A 20168-nucleotide genomic window follows, 5' to 3' on the forward strand; every position below is an offset into this window, starting at 1 on the left:
GTTGATATCTGCATTGTATCCAATTGTGCCTTTCTGTGATGGTCCCACATATGCTCTAAGAAGAGATATCTTTTATAAGGTGTGGCAGCTATACTTTTAGAGGAATTTGACACTTCCTCTTCCAGAAGCTAATAATTGCAAATAATCCCTTCACTATGTACAGCACATCATGCCCAGCTACCGTTTTAGGATATGTTATGACTTTGGCTTGCACAGGTCTTGCTCATCCTATTATATTTGCTGTGACTTCATATGTGCAGCTGTCCTGCTGTGCCCAGAAGACATTTTTTCCTTGTGGTTATCCACCACCTTTCTGTTCCCTATTTCTCAATGGTCCCTGAATCTTTCAAGGAAGGAGGATAATACATAAGTTATATTTAGGACTGAACATTTTGAAGTCTCTTATTCTTTGCTCTGTGTTCTCTTGTTGTCTCTGTGTTGGTCATCATCTACTATAAACAGAAGCTTCTCTGACAGTGGTTAAGAAATGTCATGTATGTGTGGCATTCTTCTAGAGTACAATTGACATATTATAGACAGCCATACTTTTAAAGAAAGTCAAATAATTCTGTCTTAAGAACTAAGAAGTGCCAGTAATTCTTGACTATTGGTGGAACTTTGGAGCCATCTCACCTCTCCATCCTTTATGATCTAGTCGTATTCATTCCAGAGATTCAGGGACATTTTAATTAATAAAAATCAAGAAATATAATCAATTTAATTATTTCTTCTTTTATATACTCAGAATTCTGACGTATGTTCTAATAAAATACATATGACATCCCAGATCTTTAAAAATGCATAGAGAAGCTGTGGAAATATTTTCAAACTAAATCATTTTTTAAATTAAATCTCAACTATTTCAACTAACTCTGCTGCCTGCCATTTCTACACAAGTTAACTCTTTGTGAGTGTTTGTCTGAAAAAAGATTTTTCTTTTCCTACTACAGTGGATGGTACTACTCAACAAGTTTCTGAAGGAAAAATTTGATTAGCCATTTGATTTCTAATGATTTTTAAGTTAGTCTTCCAAATAAAGAGAAAGGAAAGAACGAAAAATCAAATTTAACCTGTGGGTAGCATGTATACACTCTTGAAAATTCCCAAATGTTTATCTTCCACTCCTTTTTGGTAAATTAAAACATTACTTGACAATATAGAATATAATTATGTTTTAAAAGTCCAGTATACTAACAGCAATTGTAAGGATTTTATTTTATTTAAATGTTCATTAATTTATTCAGAAAAGTGGTAATTTAATGATCCCTATGTGAAGTCTTCAGACTTAAATTAAGGATCACCTGGAAAATAAAGACTACTGATCATTTGATCAAAAAAATTCTCTATAGAAAGGACATCAGAAGAAACTTCCCTGAGAGATGGCTTATCACCTAGGAGAGTATGTTTCTCCAGAGGAGCAGCAATGGGTTCCCAGCAACTATATAAGGTAGCTCCATGACATATGACATGCTTTCCAGATCTCCCTAAGTATAAACACACACACACACACACACACACACACAACACAACACACACACAGACACACACACACAACACAACACAACGCTTCTGTGATGTATTCACAGAACTAAAAAAAAGAATTTTCTTATGAATTTTGAACCTGTAATATTATTGACATCAATGTGATGCATAATTTTAAGCATTATATTTACACAGAAATTTGATGATGATGATTTTTGAAAATGTTTACAAAAGTATAAATCTCGTTTTCCCCCAGACATTTTGTGTAGAGTGTGATTGAACATGCTTGTTATTTAGTTCTCTTGTAAAAAAAGATCAATACTAATAGTATATATAGTGAGGGTTTCATAAAGATCCTTATTGTAGTGTACCATGTGCTTTGAACATGCTCACATACCATCACCTTTCTGGAAATTCTATTTCAGTTTTTCCTATTCCTTCCTTCTCCAGAATTGTTACTTAAATATTTGTGTTTATTTTTAGTTTCTTTATATAAATGCTTACCTACAAATATAGGAGTGCACCACTAACATGCTTGGTGGTCACAGAAGTAAGGAAAGTGTGTCTGGTGATCCCCCTAACTATGCAGTTTTGAAACCAATTCTCCATTCTTTCCAATGTCTTTCTGAGGGTTCTCGGGTATCTATATGCGATCCTTTCTGTTTATCTCTCAGAATCCTGTCTACAGCTGAGATAAAGACCTAGTACTGACACTTCTCTTTTCCATAACTTGGGTACCATTAGCTAAAAATGTCTACCTATGGACTGTCTTATCTTCTAGCACCTTGTGTTGTTGAGTTCCTTTGTGAAATTTCTTAATCTTTGCCCTAAGCACCCTGAAACTTTGGCCTATGGTACAAAATTGTGAATGCAAGACATGGCACTCAGCAAAATATATCGCTTTCAGGTGACAAAATGAATATAGAAGTCTCTATCAATTCTTTCATGTTTTTCCCCTCCTAGAATATGTACGGTAAAATTTTATATTTAATTTAGTCATATCAACAAATCCACAGAGAACTGGCTGTTCTTGGAGTTGCACCATCTTCTTGTATAGCAAGGAGCAGTTCTCATCATGGTTTTTCCTCTCATACGGAAACCACCTGTAGTGTGGTCCTCTCCTCCTTTTTTGGATCAATAGTTGCTTTTTTGATTTATTGATTGTGGATACACAACTTCCAGGTATACACTTTTCTATTTCCTTCTGAGTATCAAATAGCCTATAGGCAGTGAAGTAAGATAAAATTCTGCTCTGAATCTCTGAATACATGAAAATTTTATTATAACGTTTTTGTTTCCTTTCAGTACAGAAGAGACTTTAAACTGCTGAATTGGTATAATAGATTTTCCTTAAGAGTTTTAAACCTGTAAGATCATATACTTCAATATGATGCAAAATTGTAAGCACTATATCAGCACAGAAATTTGATGATATTGGAAAATATTTACAAACCTATAAATTTTGCTTCTCCCTAGAAAAATCACCTCAGGTTTAAGATCAAAGAGATATGTGAATTTTATATATAATAAATGCTTAGCTATTAGGAAAATTGTAGGCAAGATATGATTTAAAACTCCTAAAGAATATTTACCTTTTAACAGAAACAACGTGTCTTATTTGTCTATTTTAATGGTATTTTTCTAATTTTTTCTAAATCTTCAGGCTCACCCTGTGACCCCTCCTTGATCCTGAACTGTGCTCCATGCAATGTCATCTGCTCCATTACTTTCCAGAATCATTTTGATTATAAAGATAAGGAAATGCTTACGTTCATGGAAAAAGTGAATGAGAATCTCAAGATTATGAGCTCCCCATGGATGCAGGTGATGTCAATATTTTTTTAACTTGTGAGAACACAAATGATACTTTACTGGCACAGATCTAATTCAATATTTCCCAAAAAGTGATGTGATAAGACACCTTGGTTCTGACCAATGTATTATGTAAAGAATATTCATTGATCTTCCCATGAATGTACAGAGAACTGTTGGTATAAAGCACAACATTTAATACACTTAAAGTGTGCCCAAAAAATCACAGGACATTATTCAATGCAACATTCTTGTTGTCTTTAAACTACTAAGCAATACTCATCATATTTCTGGGCAGAAATACCTTAGTTTAGAATCAATATTCTCGTAAGGAGAAAGAATATCAGTGGCAATGAAATCTGCCTTGAAAGCATGTTTATTTTCAATGCTTTGATTTTTGAGCCACAATCCTAGTGATTAGGTGACAGGTAGAAATAGAATATGAATAGTTCAATGCTGTGTAGACCACAAATGTCCTTACATGGTTGTCATAGCTCGAATTAGCATCTCCTGAATTCTGCATAATAACTTTGTGGTCATAGAGAATCTTGTAAGTGGTATGATGTACATTTGCATTCAAGGCTCTTAGGAACCCCAACCACTTCTGAATATTCACTCTTTGCTGAGACTGGTTTTAGGAAGTTAAATATACCTTTTGTTCTGTAAATCAAGTCACTTAACACTTCCCTTCTGCTATCATCTGACTACTATAAATGGCAATAATTAACATATCATATTTCAAACTCAATAATGTGGAAACTTATGATCTTTGATCAATTGGTCAGGAATTTTTCACCCAATTCTTTCTATACTCAGAGGGCATTACATTATTCCATGCCTGAAATGAAATACATTTCTTTATGTTAGACACCATTTTTATTCATGTCTGCATTCATAAACCCATGCTGGACATTGTATATATTTTAGATATGTGCATTTCTTCAAATCTATCCATTGAAAAGGATTCTTTGGCAAATGTATAATGAATATCATTTTGTATGTGTGTAGTAAATTAGCACAGAGGGTGCTTTTCTTTATCTTAGCTAGTTGCCCAACAATGACACAGATAGATCAAGACAGTTTCCAAGTTAAAACATAATATCTAGCATTAAAATTATATTGTAATTCTCTAATCAAATCTGTCTGTCTACCAGCAAAATCCCCAACCATTTGAATTTTTGGATTGGTTTGACTATCTGGAATTCAAATGTATATTGCTTTTTATGTCTGTCTAGATCCCTTCCTCATGCTGAATCCTCTCTTCCTTTCTCTTCCTTATCCCCTGGCTGGTAAAAGTCCTGCCCTATACTTTCTATTGCCTAGTTATTTCCAGCTTTTATGGACAAGTCAGAGAATAAATGATGAACCTTGTTTACACAAACCTCATACAAGAGTTGCTTAACATAAGCAGTATAACGCTGTCTCAGATTGAAACAAGAGAGTAGGATAGGGTAATCAGCATTTGAGTGATAGAAGGATACATTTTACACAGTACACAATATATTATGCCTATAGTCAGGGACTGAATAGATGCATCAGTGCTTAAGGTTGTGTGTTACCTTCCAAAGGATCTGAGTCCAATCTTCAGTACCCATGCCAGGTGGTTCACAACCACTAGTTTCAGAGGCTCTAATACATCTGGCCTTCAAAGGCACCCATCCATATATCATACACTTGCATGTGTATGTATAGACACACACAGATACACAAGCACAAACAATGACACACAGGCACACAAATACATACACATATTCACACACATACACGCACACATAAATAAAATTAAAGCAACACATATTAACAAAATAAATTATTGGTCTGGTTTTATAGGTCTGCAATAGTTTTCCTTCACTCATTGACTATTTTCCTGGAACTCATCACAAAATAGCAAAAAATATTAATTATATGAAAAGCTATTTGTTGAAGAAAATAGAAGAACACCAGGAATCATTGGATGTTACAAACCCTCGTGATTTTGTTGATTATTACCTGATTAAACAAAAACAGGTAAAATGTTAATATAAGATTATTTTATTTTTCAAACATTTTCTGGTTTGTTGAACATTGAAACGTTTGTCAGAGATGTTTGACGTCAGTATACTTTGAAAAAGATTTCTGTATATGTTATATGTTAGAATGTAGCATACATATACTTGTGATATTAAGGGAATTTGTTAATCAGAGCACATTAACTCCACTGCAGTTGTGGAGAAAACAAGCCAAAGGGCAGATAAGATTGGAAAAATGTAAAAAAAGTGTGGATGCTACAGTCCTACTCAGTAGGGGAAGAGAATAATCTCTGGGAAGTAGAGGGAGACAGGTATCTGGGAGGGAGAGAGGAGGGTGAGGGGAAAGTGAGGGCAGTTCAGATAAGGGAGGAGATTGGGAAGAAGTACAAAGAATCAAAATTTGAAGGTAAATGTGTAGAAATGGGGGAGGGGGAACTGGGGAGTAGCCACTTGAAAGTCCCAGATGCCAGGGACACAAGAGGTTTCCAGGACCCTACAGGTAGGACATTAGGCAAAATACCCAACAAAGGGGAGATAGAACCTATAGAGACCATATCCAGTGGATAAGTATGGCCCCAGGTTGAGGGATGGGACCACCCACCCACCTCAAAAATATTAATCCAGAATTCCTCCTGTCAAAAGGAAATGAAGGGACAAAGGGTGGAGCAGAAACTGAAGGAAAGGCCATCCAGAGACTGCCCTACCTAGGGATCCATCCCATCGGCTGACACCAAACCCAGACACTATTGCTGATGCCAAGAAGTGTTTCCTGAGAGAAGCCTGTTATAGCTGTCCCCTGAGAGGCTCTACAAGAACCAGACAAATACAGATGCAGATGTATACAGTCAAATATTAGACTACACATAGGGACCCAAATGGAGAAGTTAGGGCAAGGACTATAGGAGCTGAAGGGGTTTGCAACCTTATAAGAACAACAAGAATATCAACCAAACAACCCCACTAAGAGTTCCCAAGGACTAAAACACCAACCAAAGAGTATACAGGGGGTACCTATGACTCCAGATATGTAGCAGAAGATTGATTGATTTATCTGGCATCACTGGGAGGGTAACCTCTTGGCCCTCTAGAGGCCTGATGATTCTTGGTGATGGAATGCTAGGGTGCTGAGGCAGGAGTAGGTGGGCAGGTGGAGGAGGACCCTTATGGAAGAAGGGAGGTGGGAGGAGTGGATATGGGGCTTATGGAGGGGAAACAGAGAAGGGGGATAACATTTGCAATGTAGATAGGTAGAATAACAATAAAATGAAAAAAATTCTAATCAAGTAAAAAGCAACCAACTGTCATGGAAGTATGCATATTGGCAACATAAATGCACATATTGTGTGGCTAGATTTCCTGCATGTCTAGCGGATTAAACTTTATCTAGCTATATTGTTTATTTTATAATGATAGGTATAGAAGCTAATTTCTGAACGACTGAATGGTATATGAAAAGGCATGTTGTGGGAAGAGTTAGTGTATCAAAGAGCAAGACTTTGAGTATAACCTCAAGTTAATATTCACCAGAAGTGATTGAAGAGTGGTATCTGTTGCTTATCCTGGTAGCATGGACTGTGTTCGCACCATACAGTTTGCGCAAAAGACATTTCTCAACTGAATTTTCTTCAGACTCTGTATAAATGTGTTGACAATAGATTTTTGGGGTTGTTTGTGCACATCGATTCTGCTCCACTGATCTTAACTTTCTTTTGCTAGTCCACCACCATGATTTCTTCACTCCTGTAATTGTATAGCAGTACTTACTATCCAAGTGTTTAATGTCTTTGATTTTGCTGTAATTTGATTTCTCTTGAATAACTATTTTGTCTCATCTGTGTCCTTTAAATTTGTATTCTTGTAAGATTATAATTCAGAAAGTCAGATCAGGATGTTTAATTGGTACCTCAGGGCAATAACCCTGTTTCTTTTATTTTATGGTGGTATTTTATGTGCCTACAAAACACTGCAAGTGCCAGTTTCTGCTGTTTGGAGAGCATCTTATCACTATGTAACCACTTATGAAAACCCCTGATGTCCTGTGATGTCTTGTAGATTTTATTTTATTTCTTATTTTGTTATTTTGCGTTTAGGTTCTTCTAAGTGTCTCTTGGCAGTAACTTCTGTGGCACAGTTCAGATTCCCCTGGGACAACTCTCAGCAGCAGTCTTCTCTTCTACTCTCTGATCCTACTCTTTTGTCTCTTGGTCTATTCTCCTGTTTAGTCTGCAATCTTCTATTTTTTATTTTTATTTTACTGGGTTTTTAATTTACATTTCAAATGTTATTCCTTTTCCTGGTTTCAGAGATATAAGCCCCCAATAGTATTCCCCTGCCCTTCTTCTATGAGAGTGCTCCCCTCCCCATCCACTCCCTCCCTTCATGCAAGCCCCCACCACCCCATGATATTTCCCTACACCAGGGGTCAAGGGCTTGGCAGGATCAAGGGCTTCTCCTTCCACTGGTGCCCAACAAGGGCATTCTCTGCTAAATATGCAGCTGGAGCCATGGGTCAATCCGAATATGTTCTTTGGGTAGTGGTTTAGTCCCTGGAAATTCTAGTTGGTTAGCAGTGTTGTTCTTCTGGGGTTGCAAGTCCCTTCACCTCTTTCAATCCTTTCTCTAATTCTTCCAATGGGGGACCTATTCTCAGTTCAAAGGTTTACTGCTAGAATTTGCCTCTGTATTTGCCATGCACTTACTGTATCTCTCTGGAGACATCTATATCCAGTTCCTGTCAGCATGCACTTCTTAGCTTCATCAATCTTTTCTAGTTTTGGTGGCTGTATATATATGGGCCACCAAACTTTGATTCCATATCCCCTCCTATGAATATTTTTGTTCCTCCTTTTAAGGAGTGAAATATCCCTACTTTGGTAACCGTTCTTCTTGAGCTTCATATGGCCTGTGGATTGTATCTTGGATAATTTGAGCTTTTGGGCTAATATCCACTTACATAATGTGCATTTTTTTTGGTTGCGTTACCTCACTCAGGATGATATTTTCAAGTTTAATCCATTGGCGGGTGAATTACTTGAAGTCATTGTTTTTGATAGCTGAACAGTACTCCATTGTGTAGATGTACCACGTTTTCTGTATCTATTCTTCTGTTTAACAGCATCTGGGTTCTTTCCAGCTTCTGGCTATTATAAATAAGGCTGCTATGAACATAATGGAACATGTGTTTGTGAATTGGTTTGGAATTTTGATGAGAATTGCATTGAATCTGTAGATTGCTTTTGTCAAAAGGGCCATTTTTACTATACTAATTCTGCAAATCCATGAGCATGGGAGGTCCTTCCATCTTCTGAGATCTTCTTCAATTTCTTTCTTCAGAGACTTGAAGGTCTTCTCATACAGATCTTTCATTTCCTCGGTTGGAGTCCCTCTGAGGTATTATGGTATTTGGGACTATTGTGAAGGGTGTCAATTCCCTAATTTCTTTCTCAGCCTGTTTATTCTTTGAGTAGAAGAAGGGTCCTGATTTGTTTGATTTAATGTTATACCTACCCACTTTGTTTTTCAGGATTAGTAGTTCTCTGGTGGAACTTTTGAGGTAGCTTAAGTATACTACCATATCATCTGCAAATAGTGATATTTTGACTTCTTTCTTTCCTATTTTTCATCCCTTTGACCTCATTTCGTTGATGTTCCTTGAATTCCTGAACTTCCCAGGTCTTTTATCATGAAGGGGTGTTGAATTTTGACAAATGCTTTCTCAGCATCTAATGAGATGATCATGTGATTTTTATCTTTGAGTTTGTTCATGTGGGGGATTACGTTGATGCATTTCCATATATTGAACTATCCCTGCATCCCTTAGATGAAGCCTACTAGATTGTGATGAATGATAGTTTTGATGTTTTCTTGGATTCGTTTTGCAAGAATTTTATTGAGTATTTTTGTGTCAATATTCATAAGGAAAATTGTCTGAAGTTCTCTTTCTTTGTTGGGTCTTTGTGTGATTTAGGCATAAATATAACTGTGCCTTCATAGAAAGAATTTGATAGTGTTCAGTCTGTTTCTATTTTCTGTAATAGTTTTGACAGTATTGGTATTAGGTCTTCTACGAGGTCTAATAGATGTGTGCACTGAACCCATCTGGTTCTGGTCCCTTTTTGGTTGGGAGACTTTTGATAATTGCTTTTATTTCTTTAGGAGTTATGGGGGTTATTTAGGTAGTTTATCTGTTCCTAATTTAACTTTGGTAGCTGGTATCTGTCTAGAAAATTGTCCATTTCAGTCAAATTTTCCAGTTTTGTTGAATATAGGCTTTTGTAGTAGGATCTGATGGTTTTTTGGATTTCCTCCAATTCTGTTGTTTTTGTCTCCCTTTACATTTCTGATTTTGTTAATTTCGATATGCTATCTTTGCCTTCTGGTTAGTCTGGCTAAGGGTTTATCTATCTTGTTGATTTTCTCAAAGAATCAGCTCCTGGTTTTCTTGATTCTTTGTATAGTCCTTGTTTTCTGTTTGATTTCAGCCCTGAATTTGAGTATTTCCTGTCTTCCTGGGTGTATTTGCTTCTTTTTGTCGTAGAATTTTTGGTGTGCTTTCATTGTGTCTCATAAGTTTGGGTATGTTGTGCCTTCATTTTTATTAAATTCTAAGAAGTCTTTAATTTCTTTCTTTATCTCTTCCTTGACCATGTTATCATTGACTAGAGAGTTGTTCAACTGCCACGTACATGTGGGCTTTCTCTTGTCTTGTTGTTATTGAAGACCAGCCTTAGTCCATGGTGATCTCATAGGATGCATGGGATTATTTCTACCTTCTTGTATTTGTTAAAGACTGTTTTGTGGCCAATTATATGGTCAATTTTGGAGAAGGTACCATGATATGCTGAGAAAGTGGTATATCCGTTTTTTTTTTTTAGGATGAAATGTTCTATAAATATCTGTTAATTCCATTTGGTTAATAACTTCTGTTAGTTTCTCTGTGTCACTGTTTAATTCTGTTTCCATGATTCCTCCATTGATGAGAGTGGTGTGTTGAAATCTTCTAGTATTATTGTGTGAAGCATAATGTGTGATTTCTTTTATGGATGTAGGTAATCTTGAATTTGGAGCATAAATATATAGGATTGAGAGTTCATCTTGGTGGATTTTTCCATTGAGGAATCTGAAGTGTCCTTCCTTAACTTTTTTGATATCTCTTGTTTGAAAGTTGATTTTATTTGATATTAGAATGGCTATTCCAGCCTATTTCTTCAAACAATTTTTATTGGAATTTTACCTCTTACTCTGAGGTATTGTCTGTCTTTGACTCTGAGATGTATTTCTTTTATGTAGCAAAATGCTGTGTCTTGTCTGTTAGTCTATATCTTTTTGTTGGGGAATTGAGTCCATTGATGTTACAAGATATTAAGGAATAGTGATTGTTGCTTCCTGTTATTTTGTTGTTAGAGGAAAAATTATTTTTGTGTGTCTCTCTTATTTCAGTTTCATTGCAAGATTAATTTCTTATATTTTCTAGGGTGCAGTTTTCCTCCTTGTATTGGGGTTTTATGTCTATTATCTTTTTGTAGGGCTGGATTTATAGAAAGATATTGTGTAAATCTATTTTTGTCATGGAATGCTTTTGTTTTTCCACCTACATTAATTGAGAGTTTTGCTGGATATATTAGCCTAGCATGGCATCTTTGTTTTCTTATGGTCTGTATGACATCTGCCTAGGATTTTCTTGCTTTCATAGCCTCTGGCGAGAAGTCTGAAATAATTCTTATAGGTTTGCCTCTATATGTTACTTGACCTTTTTCCCCTACTCCTTTTAATATTATTTCTTTGCTTTGTGCATTTTGTGTTTAAATATTATGTGATGGGAGAAATTTCTCTTTTGTTTCAATCTATTTGGAGTTCTGTAGGCTTCTGGTATTTTTATTGGCATCTCATTCTTTAGGTTAGGGATGTTTTCTTCTATAATTTTGATGAAGATATTTACTGTCCCTTTAATTTGGGAGTCTTCACTCTCTTCTATACCTATTATTCTTAGGTTTGATGCTTTCATTGTGTCCTGGATTTCCTGGATGTTTTGGGATAGGAACATTTTGCATTTTACATTATCTTTGATTTTCTTGCCAATGTTTTCTATAGTATTTTCTGCCCCTGAGATTCTCTCCTTTCTCTCTTGTATTCTATTGGTGATGCTTGCACCTATGACTCCTGATCTCTTCCCTAGATTTTCTATCTCCAGTGATGTCTCCCTTTGTGCTTTTTTATTGTTCTTATTTCCATTTTTTTAACCCTGGATGGTTTGTTCAATTCCTTCACCCGTTTGGTTGTGCTTTCCTGAAATTCTTTAAGGTATTTTTGTGTTTCCTCTTTAATTCCTTCTACTTATTATTCGTCTTGCCCTGCATTTCTTTAAGGGCATTCTTTATGTCCTTCTTAAAGTTCTTTATTATCATCATAAAATTTAGTTTTAAATCTAAGTCTTGCTTTTCTGGTATGGTTGGATATCCACAACTTGCTTTGTTTGGAGTACTGTGTTCTGAAGATGCCTGGTAGTCTTAGATTCTGTTGCTTAATCTCCTTTGCTTGCCTCTCACCATCATTTTGTCCCTGGTGTTAGCTTGACTTGCTGTCTCTGACAGTGGCTTGACCTCCCTGTTGGCCTGTGTGTCAGCACTCCTGTAGACCTGTTTTCTTTCATCCTGATCTGGGAACATAGAGCTCTGCTCTCCATTGTATAAGTGCTCCTCATGACTGGCTTTCTACTCTCCATGCAGGCAGAATCCAAAAAGGTCCTGCCTCTGACTGCTCCCAGGTTCCTGTGCCCAGTGGGCACAGATGGCACTAGGCAATTTCCTCTTGGGTCAGAAATGTGGGCAGAAAGTAGTTGTTTCCTCTGATTTCTCAGGAGTGTCCACACTTCTGAGGACCCTGCTCTCTTACCTAGGGAATTTGGGTGCAGTGAACTGTGTGAACTGTTAAGTTCAGTTCCTGGCACAGGCAGAAACCTCTGTTCCTGCTGCTGACTGTGCCTATATTCTTGTATCTAGAAGTACCATGCAGTTTCCTCTGAGTCCAGGTATGTGAACAGAAGTGTGCAGAAGTGGAGGTCTGTTCTGAGGTCTCAGTATTATCTGTGCTTCTGGGGTTTCAGTTGTGGCATCGGTTCAGTTCAGTTCTGGGAACAGTCAGAAACTAGAAGTGCACTGTTCCAGAGTACCTCTGCCTTTGTGTGTCCTGAGTTTACCAGGCAGGTTGCTTGGAGCAAAAAGATGGTCTTACCTCTACTCTTCGGTGTTTAGGCAATCTTGGGAACAGGCAGAAACCTGAAGGGTCCTGCCCCTGACTGCTTCTAGGTCCCTTTGCCCGGAGGTCACTGATGGCACTAGGTGATTTCCTCTTGGGTCAGGAATGTGGGCAGAAAGTGGTTGTCTCCTCTGAGTTCTCAGGAGTGTCTACACTCTGAGGGCCCACTTTCGCCCCCACAGGATTTGGGTTCAGGGATCTGTGGGACATGTTCAGTTTTCTAGTGTCCAATATTACTAGTCAACTTTCAGCCTCTGTTATGCTTTTGTAACCTCTCCCATTCCCAGAATTCCAAGAGGCAACTGACACTAAAGGTCATAGTATGAAGCAGTTCTAGAGAATAATAATTCGAAAAGAGTTAGTTGACTAGCCATATGTCATCCATTAAAGGGATAACTTTGCAAAATAAAGCACCTTCTATTTCCTGTCATTTGTTTTAGCTACTGATTATGCAGTTTTGAAGCTGCTTTTCCATTTTTCCAAATGTCCTTTCCAGGGTTCTTAGGTGTTTGATGTGGTCTTTCTGTTGACCTTTCAGTATCCTATCCACAACTGAGATAAAAACCTAGCAGTGATGCTTTTCTTTTCTGTAACATGGATTCTGCTTCCTGAACCTTTTATATGTAGAGACTATCTGATATTCTATAATCTTCTATTCTGGAGTTCCTTGCTGCAGTGTTTTAGTCTGTGCCCACACCTTTGTGAACTTTTGGGTTGTCTCAACTTGGTAATTCAAGATGTAGTATTCAGAAGAGTCTTTTTAAAGTCCAGTTCACAGTCCTATTGTTGCTCAGCATTGTGGATGGCTCTGTACTGCAGGAGATCAAAACCCTGCTGATAGGTCTTTCAGAAATATATGGTAAATGTTTCTCATTCAGGCTTTTCCTACTTGCAGAAGAAAGCAGTGACTTGATAGGCTCTGTTCTTTCCTCTTTTGGGATCAGTGGTCAAGGTTTCCAGAATATCTCCCATGCTTAACTCTGAGATTTATTAGTTTTTTAGTATTCATAGTTTCTTTTTGAAAAAATATAAACAAGTCCATGTCCTTAAGACAAAACATTCTCTGATGTTAACACATTCTTATAGTCCACAGGATGATTTAATTCCAGTTTTTTCTATAACCCCATGTATTTCAGCTGCTGTCCTTTTTTGTATGGCGTATAAACTTTAATTTTCTAGTTCTGCGAGATGAAACATGTCCACCTGCCAGTTTTCATTTGTTTTGGTACTCTTAAAGTTGATTCCAGCAGGAAGTGGAGTTGGGTTATACAAAGGGCCAGTAGAACATTTTATTGTAATTACCTCAGTTTGTTTCCAGGAGATAGAAAAGTTTTTCTTTAAACATTTACTGTTAACTTGAGATTAAATGTGATATTTTGGGGTTACCAATATATTTCCTACTAACAATTGATCAGCGTTTTCATTTCTTTTGTCAAAGTATTTTGCAAGCTTGTATATATGAGATAGAAGATGGTTAATATGATGTATAGTTTCCATTTATGATTGCTTATTGCATTTGCTTAAATAACAAGGATAATTCTGAATTATCTATTAAAATTCATCTGTTTCTATATTTAAAATAACTCGACATATTTAGAATTAGTAATTATATTCAGAGTTTCAGGAAAATCTAATAATTCAATGATAATTACATAACACTCTGATTTTTGAAGGGAATTATATGGGCCTTCTATCAGTTTCTGACTTATAACTAGGCATTCCCAAATTTTTACATCAGAATAGATTATAGGTGGTTAAAGAATTGATGTTCCTTTTCCAAAACACAGAATTCAATTAGTGCTTTTTATAAGCTAAAGATGCTTGCTTTTAAGATATTGTTGTTAATTTCCCCCAAATAGTTTCTATAAGCTCTTTGACAATTTTTAGTGATTACACAAAACATAGAATATTTTTACTTTGTGTACCAAGAAAATCTTTTCTAAAATACTTTCTTATATAATTGAAAACTCAGTCCTTGTTGTGTTCTGTTTGGATAAACTGCAAAGTATATGGTTGTTTTGGATGTTATTTTTCTGTAGTTTCCCAAGGAGTATGTTCCATTTCACCCTTAATTTTAGGGACTGTATTTGGTATCGAGAGAATATTAATATGAGTTCCCCAGCGCTGTACTGAAAGTCATCACTATAAGTCCAGGACTTTGTCAGTCATATAAGGTTTTAACTTTCCTATTTAACCTTCTAGTCCCACACGTGTAAGGTATCACAAGTTTGTTTTATGTGAGGTGACTTTCCAATACCTAGATATTTTTTTGAAGTGGCCATTATGAAACCAAAGGTTTGTGTGAAATAATAGTTACATTGGCTTCTGTATGCAATACATCTTCTATTTCAATATCATTCACTTGTGACTTTATTATTGGACTCTGGTGATTAATAACTGCAAGAATTCATGTTTTCCTGTAATTCCAAACTCTTCTGATCTTTCAACTGGAACAGCTTTATCATTAACATAGAAAAATAATAACAGCTGAGCAATGTCATCATATATGTTAATTGCATATTTTCTTTATTTTTTTTAAACTCCAGAATTTATCCCCCTCCCAGTCCATCCTCAGATTGTTTCACATACCAAATGTCCTCCCCTCCACTCCACAAGGATGTCTTCATTCCCCCACCCCAACATCCTGCTCCTCCCTGGGGCCTCCAATCCTTGAGCGTTAGGTGCACCTTTCCTGACTGAATATGGTCCTGGCAGTCCTCCACTTTACATGTGTTGGGGGCCTCATATCAACTGGTGTATGCTGCCTGGTTGGTGGGCTAGTGTCTGAGAGATCTTGGGGTGTCTAGGATAGTACACTTTCGAACCAATAGCATTTGTATTCTTTTTTTTTTCTGTTCATCCTTGGGCATTTTCTATGGTTTTAGTGGTGTAATAACTTTTCCACATTCTTAATTCCAATTATTGAATTTTAGGTTCTCTACCAACACCTTGATTCTGATTAGATATGATTATGTTTGCCACTGGGATCAATCTTTGTAAAAAGAAAACAAAAAACAGTGAAATCTTATCCTAAGCCTTATATAAATTTTGTAAAAAAGTTAGAAATGTTTTTTATCTGGATTCTCAAATTTGTTCCAAGTTCTTAAAACTTCTAAATAACATAGTTCTGTGATTGCATCTTCAAATTATACCTGTTCTTGTATATTAGCATAATAACCTTCAGTAATATACTGATCCCTCACTACATTATTAATTTCCTTAGTTCTATTGAGTTGTGCCACATTTTTGGCTTCATCTCTTAACCATGACAACCACTGCAATTCAGGGCCAGCATCTAGTACAGCTGTTACCAATCCCATCAGTCTTGGGGTATTCTATTTTGAGTAGCCCAATTATTTAGAGTTTGTTTCACATGGTATGAGTCCACACCATTAGACATCATTGCCTCTTTTGATTTATCTATCTATCTATCTATCTATCTATCTATCTATCTATCTATCTATCTACCTCTATCCATTTATTTTAATAATCCATATTTTATTCCTCTCCCAATCTACCCCATAGAATTCCACATCCCATATCTCCTACCCACCCACCCTTCACTCCCCCTTGCTATGTTTCCACAAGGATGTCCCTACTTCACCCACCCCACCAGACCTTTAAACATCCTGGGGCCTCCAGTCTCTTGAGGGTTTGCCTGCAAAAACTCAGGATTTCCTCATTCTTTTTTTTTTTCTTTTTTTCAGAGCTGGGGACCGAACCCAGGGCCTTGCGTTTACTAAGGATTTCCTCATTCTTAATAGCTGAGTAGTACTTCATTGTGTAAATGAACCACATTTTCTGTATTCATTGTTCTGTCATGAGACATCTGGATTGTTGCCAGTTTCTGGCTATCACAAATAAGGCCACTAAAACAGAGTGGAACATGTGTCCCTATGTCATAGTGGTGCATATTTGGGGTATATTCCAAAGTGGGGTATTTCTGAGTCTTTAGGTCTATTTCCAATTTTTTGAGGAAACACCAAATTGATTTCCAGAGTTGTACCAGTTTGCAATTCCACTAGCAATGGAAGAGTGTTCCTCTTTTTCCACATCCTTGCCAACATGTGTTGTCACCTGAGGTTTTGATCTTAGCCATTCTGACTGGTGTGAGGTGGAATCTCAGGGTTGTTTTGATTTGCATTTCTCTGACCATTAAGGACTTTGAACATTTCTTTAGGTGCTTCTCAGTCATTCGAGATTCCTCTATTTTATATTATCCATTGATGACAGTTGGGTGTTGAAATCACTTACTATTATCATGTGAGGTGCTATGTGTGCTTTGAGCTTAGGTAAGGTTTCTTTTATGAATGTAGGTGCCCTTCCATTTGGAACATAGATATTTAGGATTGAGAGTTCATCTTGGTGGATTTTTTCTTTGATGAATATGAAGTTTCCTTCTTATCTTCTTGAATGACTTTTGGCTGAAAGTCAATTTTATTTGATATTAGAATGAAACTCCTGCTTGTTTCTTTGGGCCATTTGATTGAAAAGGTGTTTTCTAGCCATTTACTCTGAGGTAGTGTCTGTCTTTGTCTCTGAGATGTGTTTCTTGCATGCAGCAACATCCTGGGTCCTACTTACTTGTCCAGTCTGTTAGTCTATGTCTTTTTATTAGGGAATTGAGTCCGTTGATGTTGAGAGATATTAAGGAATAGGGATTGTCACTTCCTGTTATTTTCATTGTTAGAGGTGGAATTATGTTTGTTTATTTTTCTTTTGGTTTCATTGCAAGTAAATTATATACTTGCTTTCTGTACAGTGTAATTTCTCTCCTTGTGTTGGAGTTTTCCATACATTATCCTTTGTAGACCTGGATTTGTAGAAAGATATTGCACAAATTTGGTTTTGTCATGGAATATCTTAATTTCTGCATTTATGTTACTTGAGAGTTTTGCTGGATACAGTAACTTGGGCTGGCATTTGTGTTCTCTTAGGGTCTGTGTTATATCTGTCCAGAATCTTCTGGATTTCATAGTCTCTGGTGAAAAGTCTGGTATAATTTTTGTAGTTCCGCCTTTATATGTCACTTTGACAATTTTTACTGCTTTTAATATTCTCTCTTTGTTTTGTGCATTTGGTGTTTTAACTATTATGTGATTAGAAGAAATTCTCTTCTGGTCTAATCTATTTGGAGTTGTGTAGGCTTCTTGTATATTTATGGGCATATCTTTCTTTAGGTTAGGAAAATTTTCCTCTATTATTTTGTTGAATATATTTACTGGCCCTTTGAGTTGGGAGTCTTCACTTTCTTCTATACCTACTATCCTTAGGTTTGCTCTTTGCATTGTGTCCTGGATTTCCTGTATGTTTTGGCCTAGGACCTTTTTGTGTTTTACATTATCTTTGACAGTTGTGTCGATATTTTCTATGGTACTTTCTGCCCCTGAAATTCTCTCTTCTATCTCTTGTATTCTGTTGGTGATGCTTGTATCTATGACTCCTTGTATCTTCCTTAGGTATTATAAATACAGAGTTGCCTCCCTTTGTGCTTTCTTTATTGTTTCTATTTCCATTTTCAATTTGTTTACCTGTTTATTTGTGTTTTCCTGTAACTCTCTATCTATTTATACATATATATATATATATATATATATATATATATATCATAATCGAAAGGATATGTTTATTTCTCCTCTACTCTATATTCTAGGGTCTTTGTTACCATCACCATAAAACTTTAAAAACTATATAAGGTTTAGTATAAAGTAACCTTGTAAATGAATAAATATATCATGTGAAAAATTATACCCAAAATCTATTCAACTCGGTGAATTTCTATACAGTTGGAATAGCCATTGAACTATGTACTTTCTCTTGAATTTTAAAACTTCAATATCAACTATTCAACTGTACAAATTGTACAAACATTCAAATGTACAACTGTAGATTCACTGTAATAAGTTGTGTTGGTAAGTAATTTACTAGATTTCCGCATCAAATTATTTATAGGCAAACAACATCGAACAATCAGAATATTCACATGAAAATCTGACATGCAGTATCATGGATCTCATTGGTGCAGGGACAGAGACAATGAGCACAACATTGAGATATGCTCTCCTGCTTCTGATGAAGTACCCACATGTCACAGGTATGTCACAGGTAAGGGCACAGGTGGTGAACAAAAGTGGTTCCGTAAGATACTGGAAAGATGATACCAGGATTCAGCATGTTGTTTTAGTTAGAGCAGTCTCAGTTCTTCACTTTTTGCGCTACTGACTATGATGAATAGCATGACTGAGATGAATGGATTCTGGCTGTAGGAAAAGCAATCAACTGCTGGTCGGTATCTGGGTTCCCTGGGTAGAATATATTGCCTGACGGAAACATATCTTTCTTTTTTATTTTATTTTATTATTTTTACACTTTGGATTTTATTCCCCTCCCAGTACACTCTCTAACTATTCCATATCACAGACTTCATCCCCATACCCCTCATCCCTAATCTCTAGGAGAATGTCTGCCCCTGACACCTCACCCCATCAGACCTCTAAACTCTTTGGAGCCTCCAGTCTCTTTAGAGTTAAGTACATCTTCCCTGACTGAAGCCAGAGTATTCTTCTGTATGTATGTTGAGGGGCTCATATCAGCTGCTGTATCTGCCTAGTTGGTGATCCAGTGTCTGAGAGATCTTGAGGTTCTAGGTTAAATTGAGACTGTTGTTCCTCCTACAGGATTTCCCTCCCCCTCAGATACCTCCAGATTTCTCTAATTCAAGCAAAGGGGTCAGCAGTGTCTATTTCTCAGTTGGGTGCAAATATGTACATTTGACTCATTCAGCTGCTTGGCCTTTCGGAGGGCAGCCACAATGGTCCAATTTTTTGTCAGAGTTCTATACTTTAGTAATGGTATCAGGTCTTGGGGCCTCCACTTGAGATGGGTCCCACTTTGGGACTGTCATTGGCCCTTCTTTTCCTCAGGTTTTTCTCCATTTCCATCCTTACAGTTCTTTCAGACAGGAAGACTAATGGTTTGGGTTTTTGACTGTGAGATAGCAACCTCATCCCTCACTTGATGCCCTGCCTTTCTGCTGGAGGTGGGCTCTACAAGTTCCCTCTCCCCACTGTAGGGCATTTCATCTAGTTCTCCCAATTTGAGTCCTGAGAGTTTCTCACCTCCCAGGTCTCTGATACATTCTATAGGGTACACCCAACCTCCAACATCCCGAGGTTGCCTGTTTCCATTCTTTCTGCTGGCCCTAAGGGCTTCAATTCCCCACCCAATACCAGATCATGTTACCTTCTCCAGCCATCCCATTCCCTTTGTCTCCCAGTACCCTCCTACCCTTCCCCCTTATGGTTGCTTTCTTCAACCTATCAAGTAGTACAGAGGTGTTGTTACTTGGGACTTTTAGTTTGTTGACCTTTATGACTTCTGGGGACTGTATCATGGGTAGTTGGTACTTTTTTGGCTAATATCCACTTATTAGTAAGTACATAACATTCATGTCCTTTTGTAACTAGAAGATACATATTCTTTCATTCTTAAAATTCTTTAAATTTTCTTTAAAAACTCTGTAAGTCAGCTAAAATCTTATGGTCTCATGTCCTTATTTTGATGAATTTAATTTTAGCATAGAAAAAAAGAGAACTTACTTCACTGAAGCAT

At 36.7% G+C, this 20168-nt stretch overlaps 1 protein-coding gene across 4 annotated transcripts in view; it reads left to right on the plus strand.

Moving 5' to 3' along the window:
• Cyp2c7 (cytochrome P450, family 2, subfamily c, polypeptide 7) overlaps window positions 1–20168 on the plus strand; it is a 56082-nt gene that overhangs the window by 15291 nt on the left and 20623 nt on the right. For 2 of the 4 annotated variants that reach the window (XR_015684655.1, XM_087655193.1), the window contains exons 4-6: window positions 3146–3306; window positions 5125–5301; window positions 18510–18662. Coding sequence is in view for 3 of the 4 variants with exons in the window: in XM_087655193.1 (XP_087511319.1) it covers window positions 3146–3306; window positions 5125–5301; window positions 18510–18662 (491 nt within the window). In the remaining variant the exon portion in view is untranslated. 4 annotated transcript variants of the gene reach the window in all.

Source organism: Rattus norvegicus, chromosome 1 (assembly GCF_021556685.1).
Source record: "Rattus norvegicus strain SHRSP/BbbUtx chromosome 1, alternate assembly SHRSP_T2T, whole genome shotgun sequence".
NCBI lineage: Eukaryota > Metazoa > Chordata > Mammalia > Rodentia > Muridae > Rattus > Rattus norvegicus.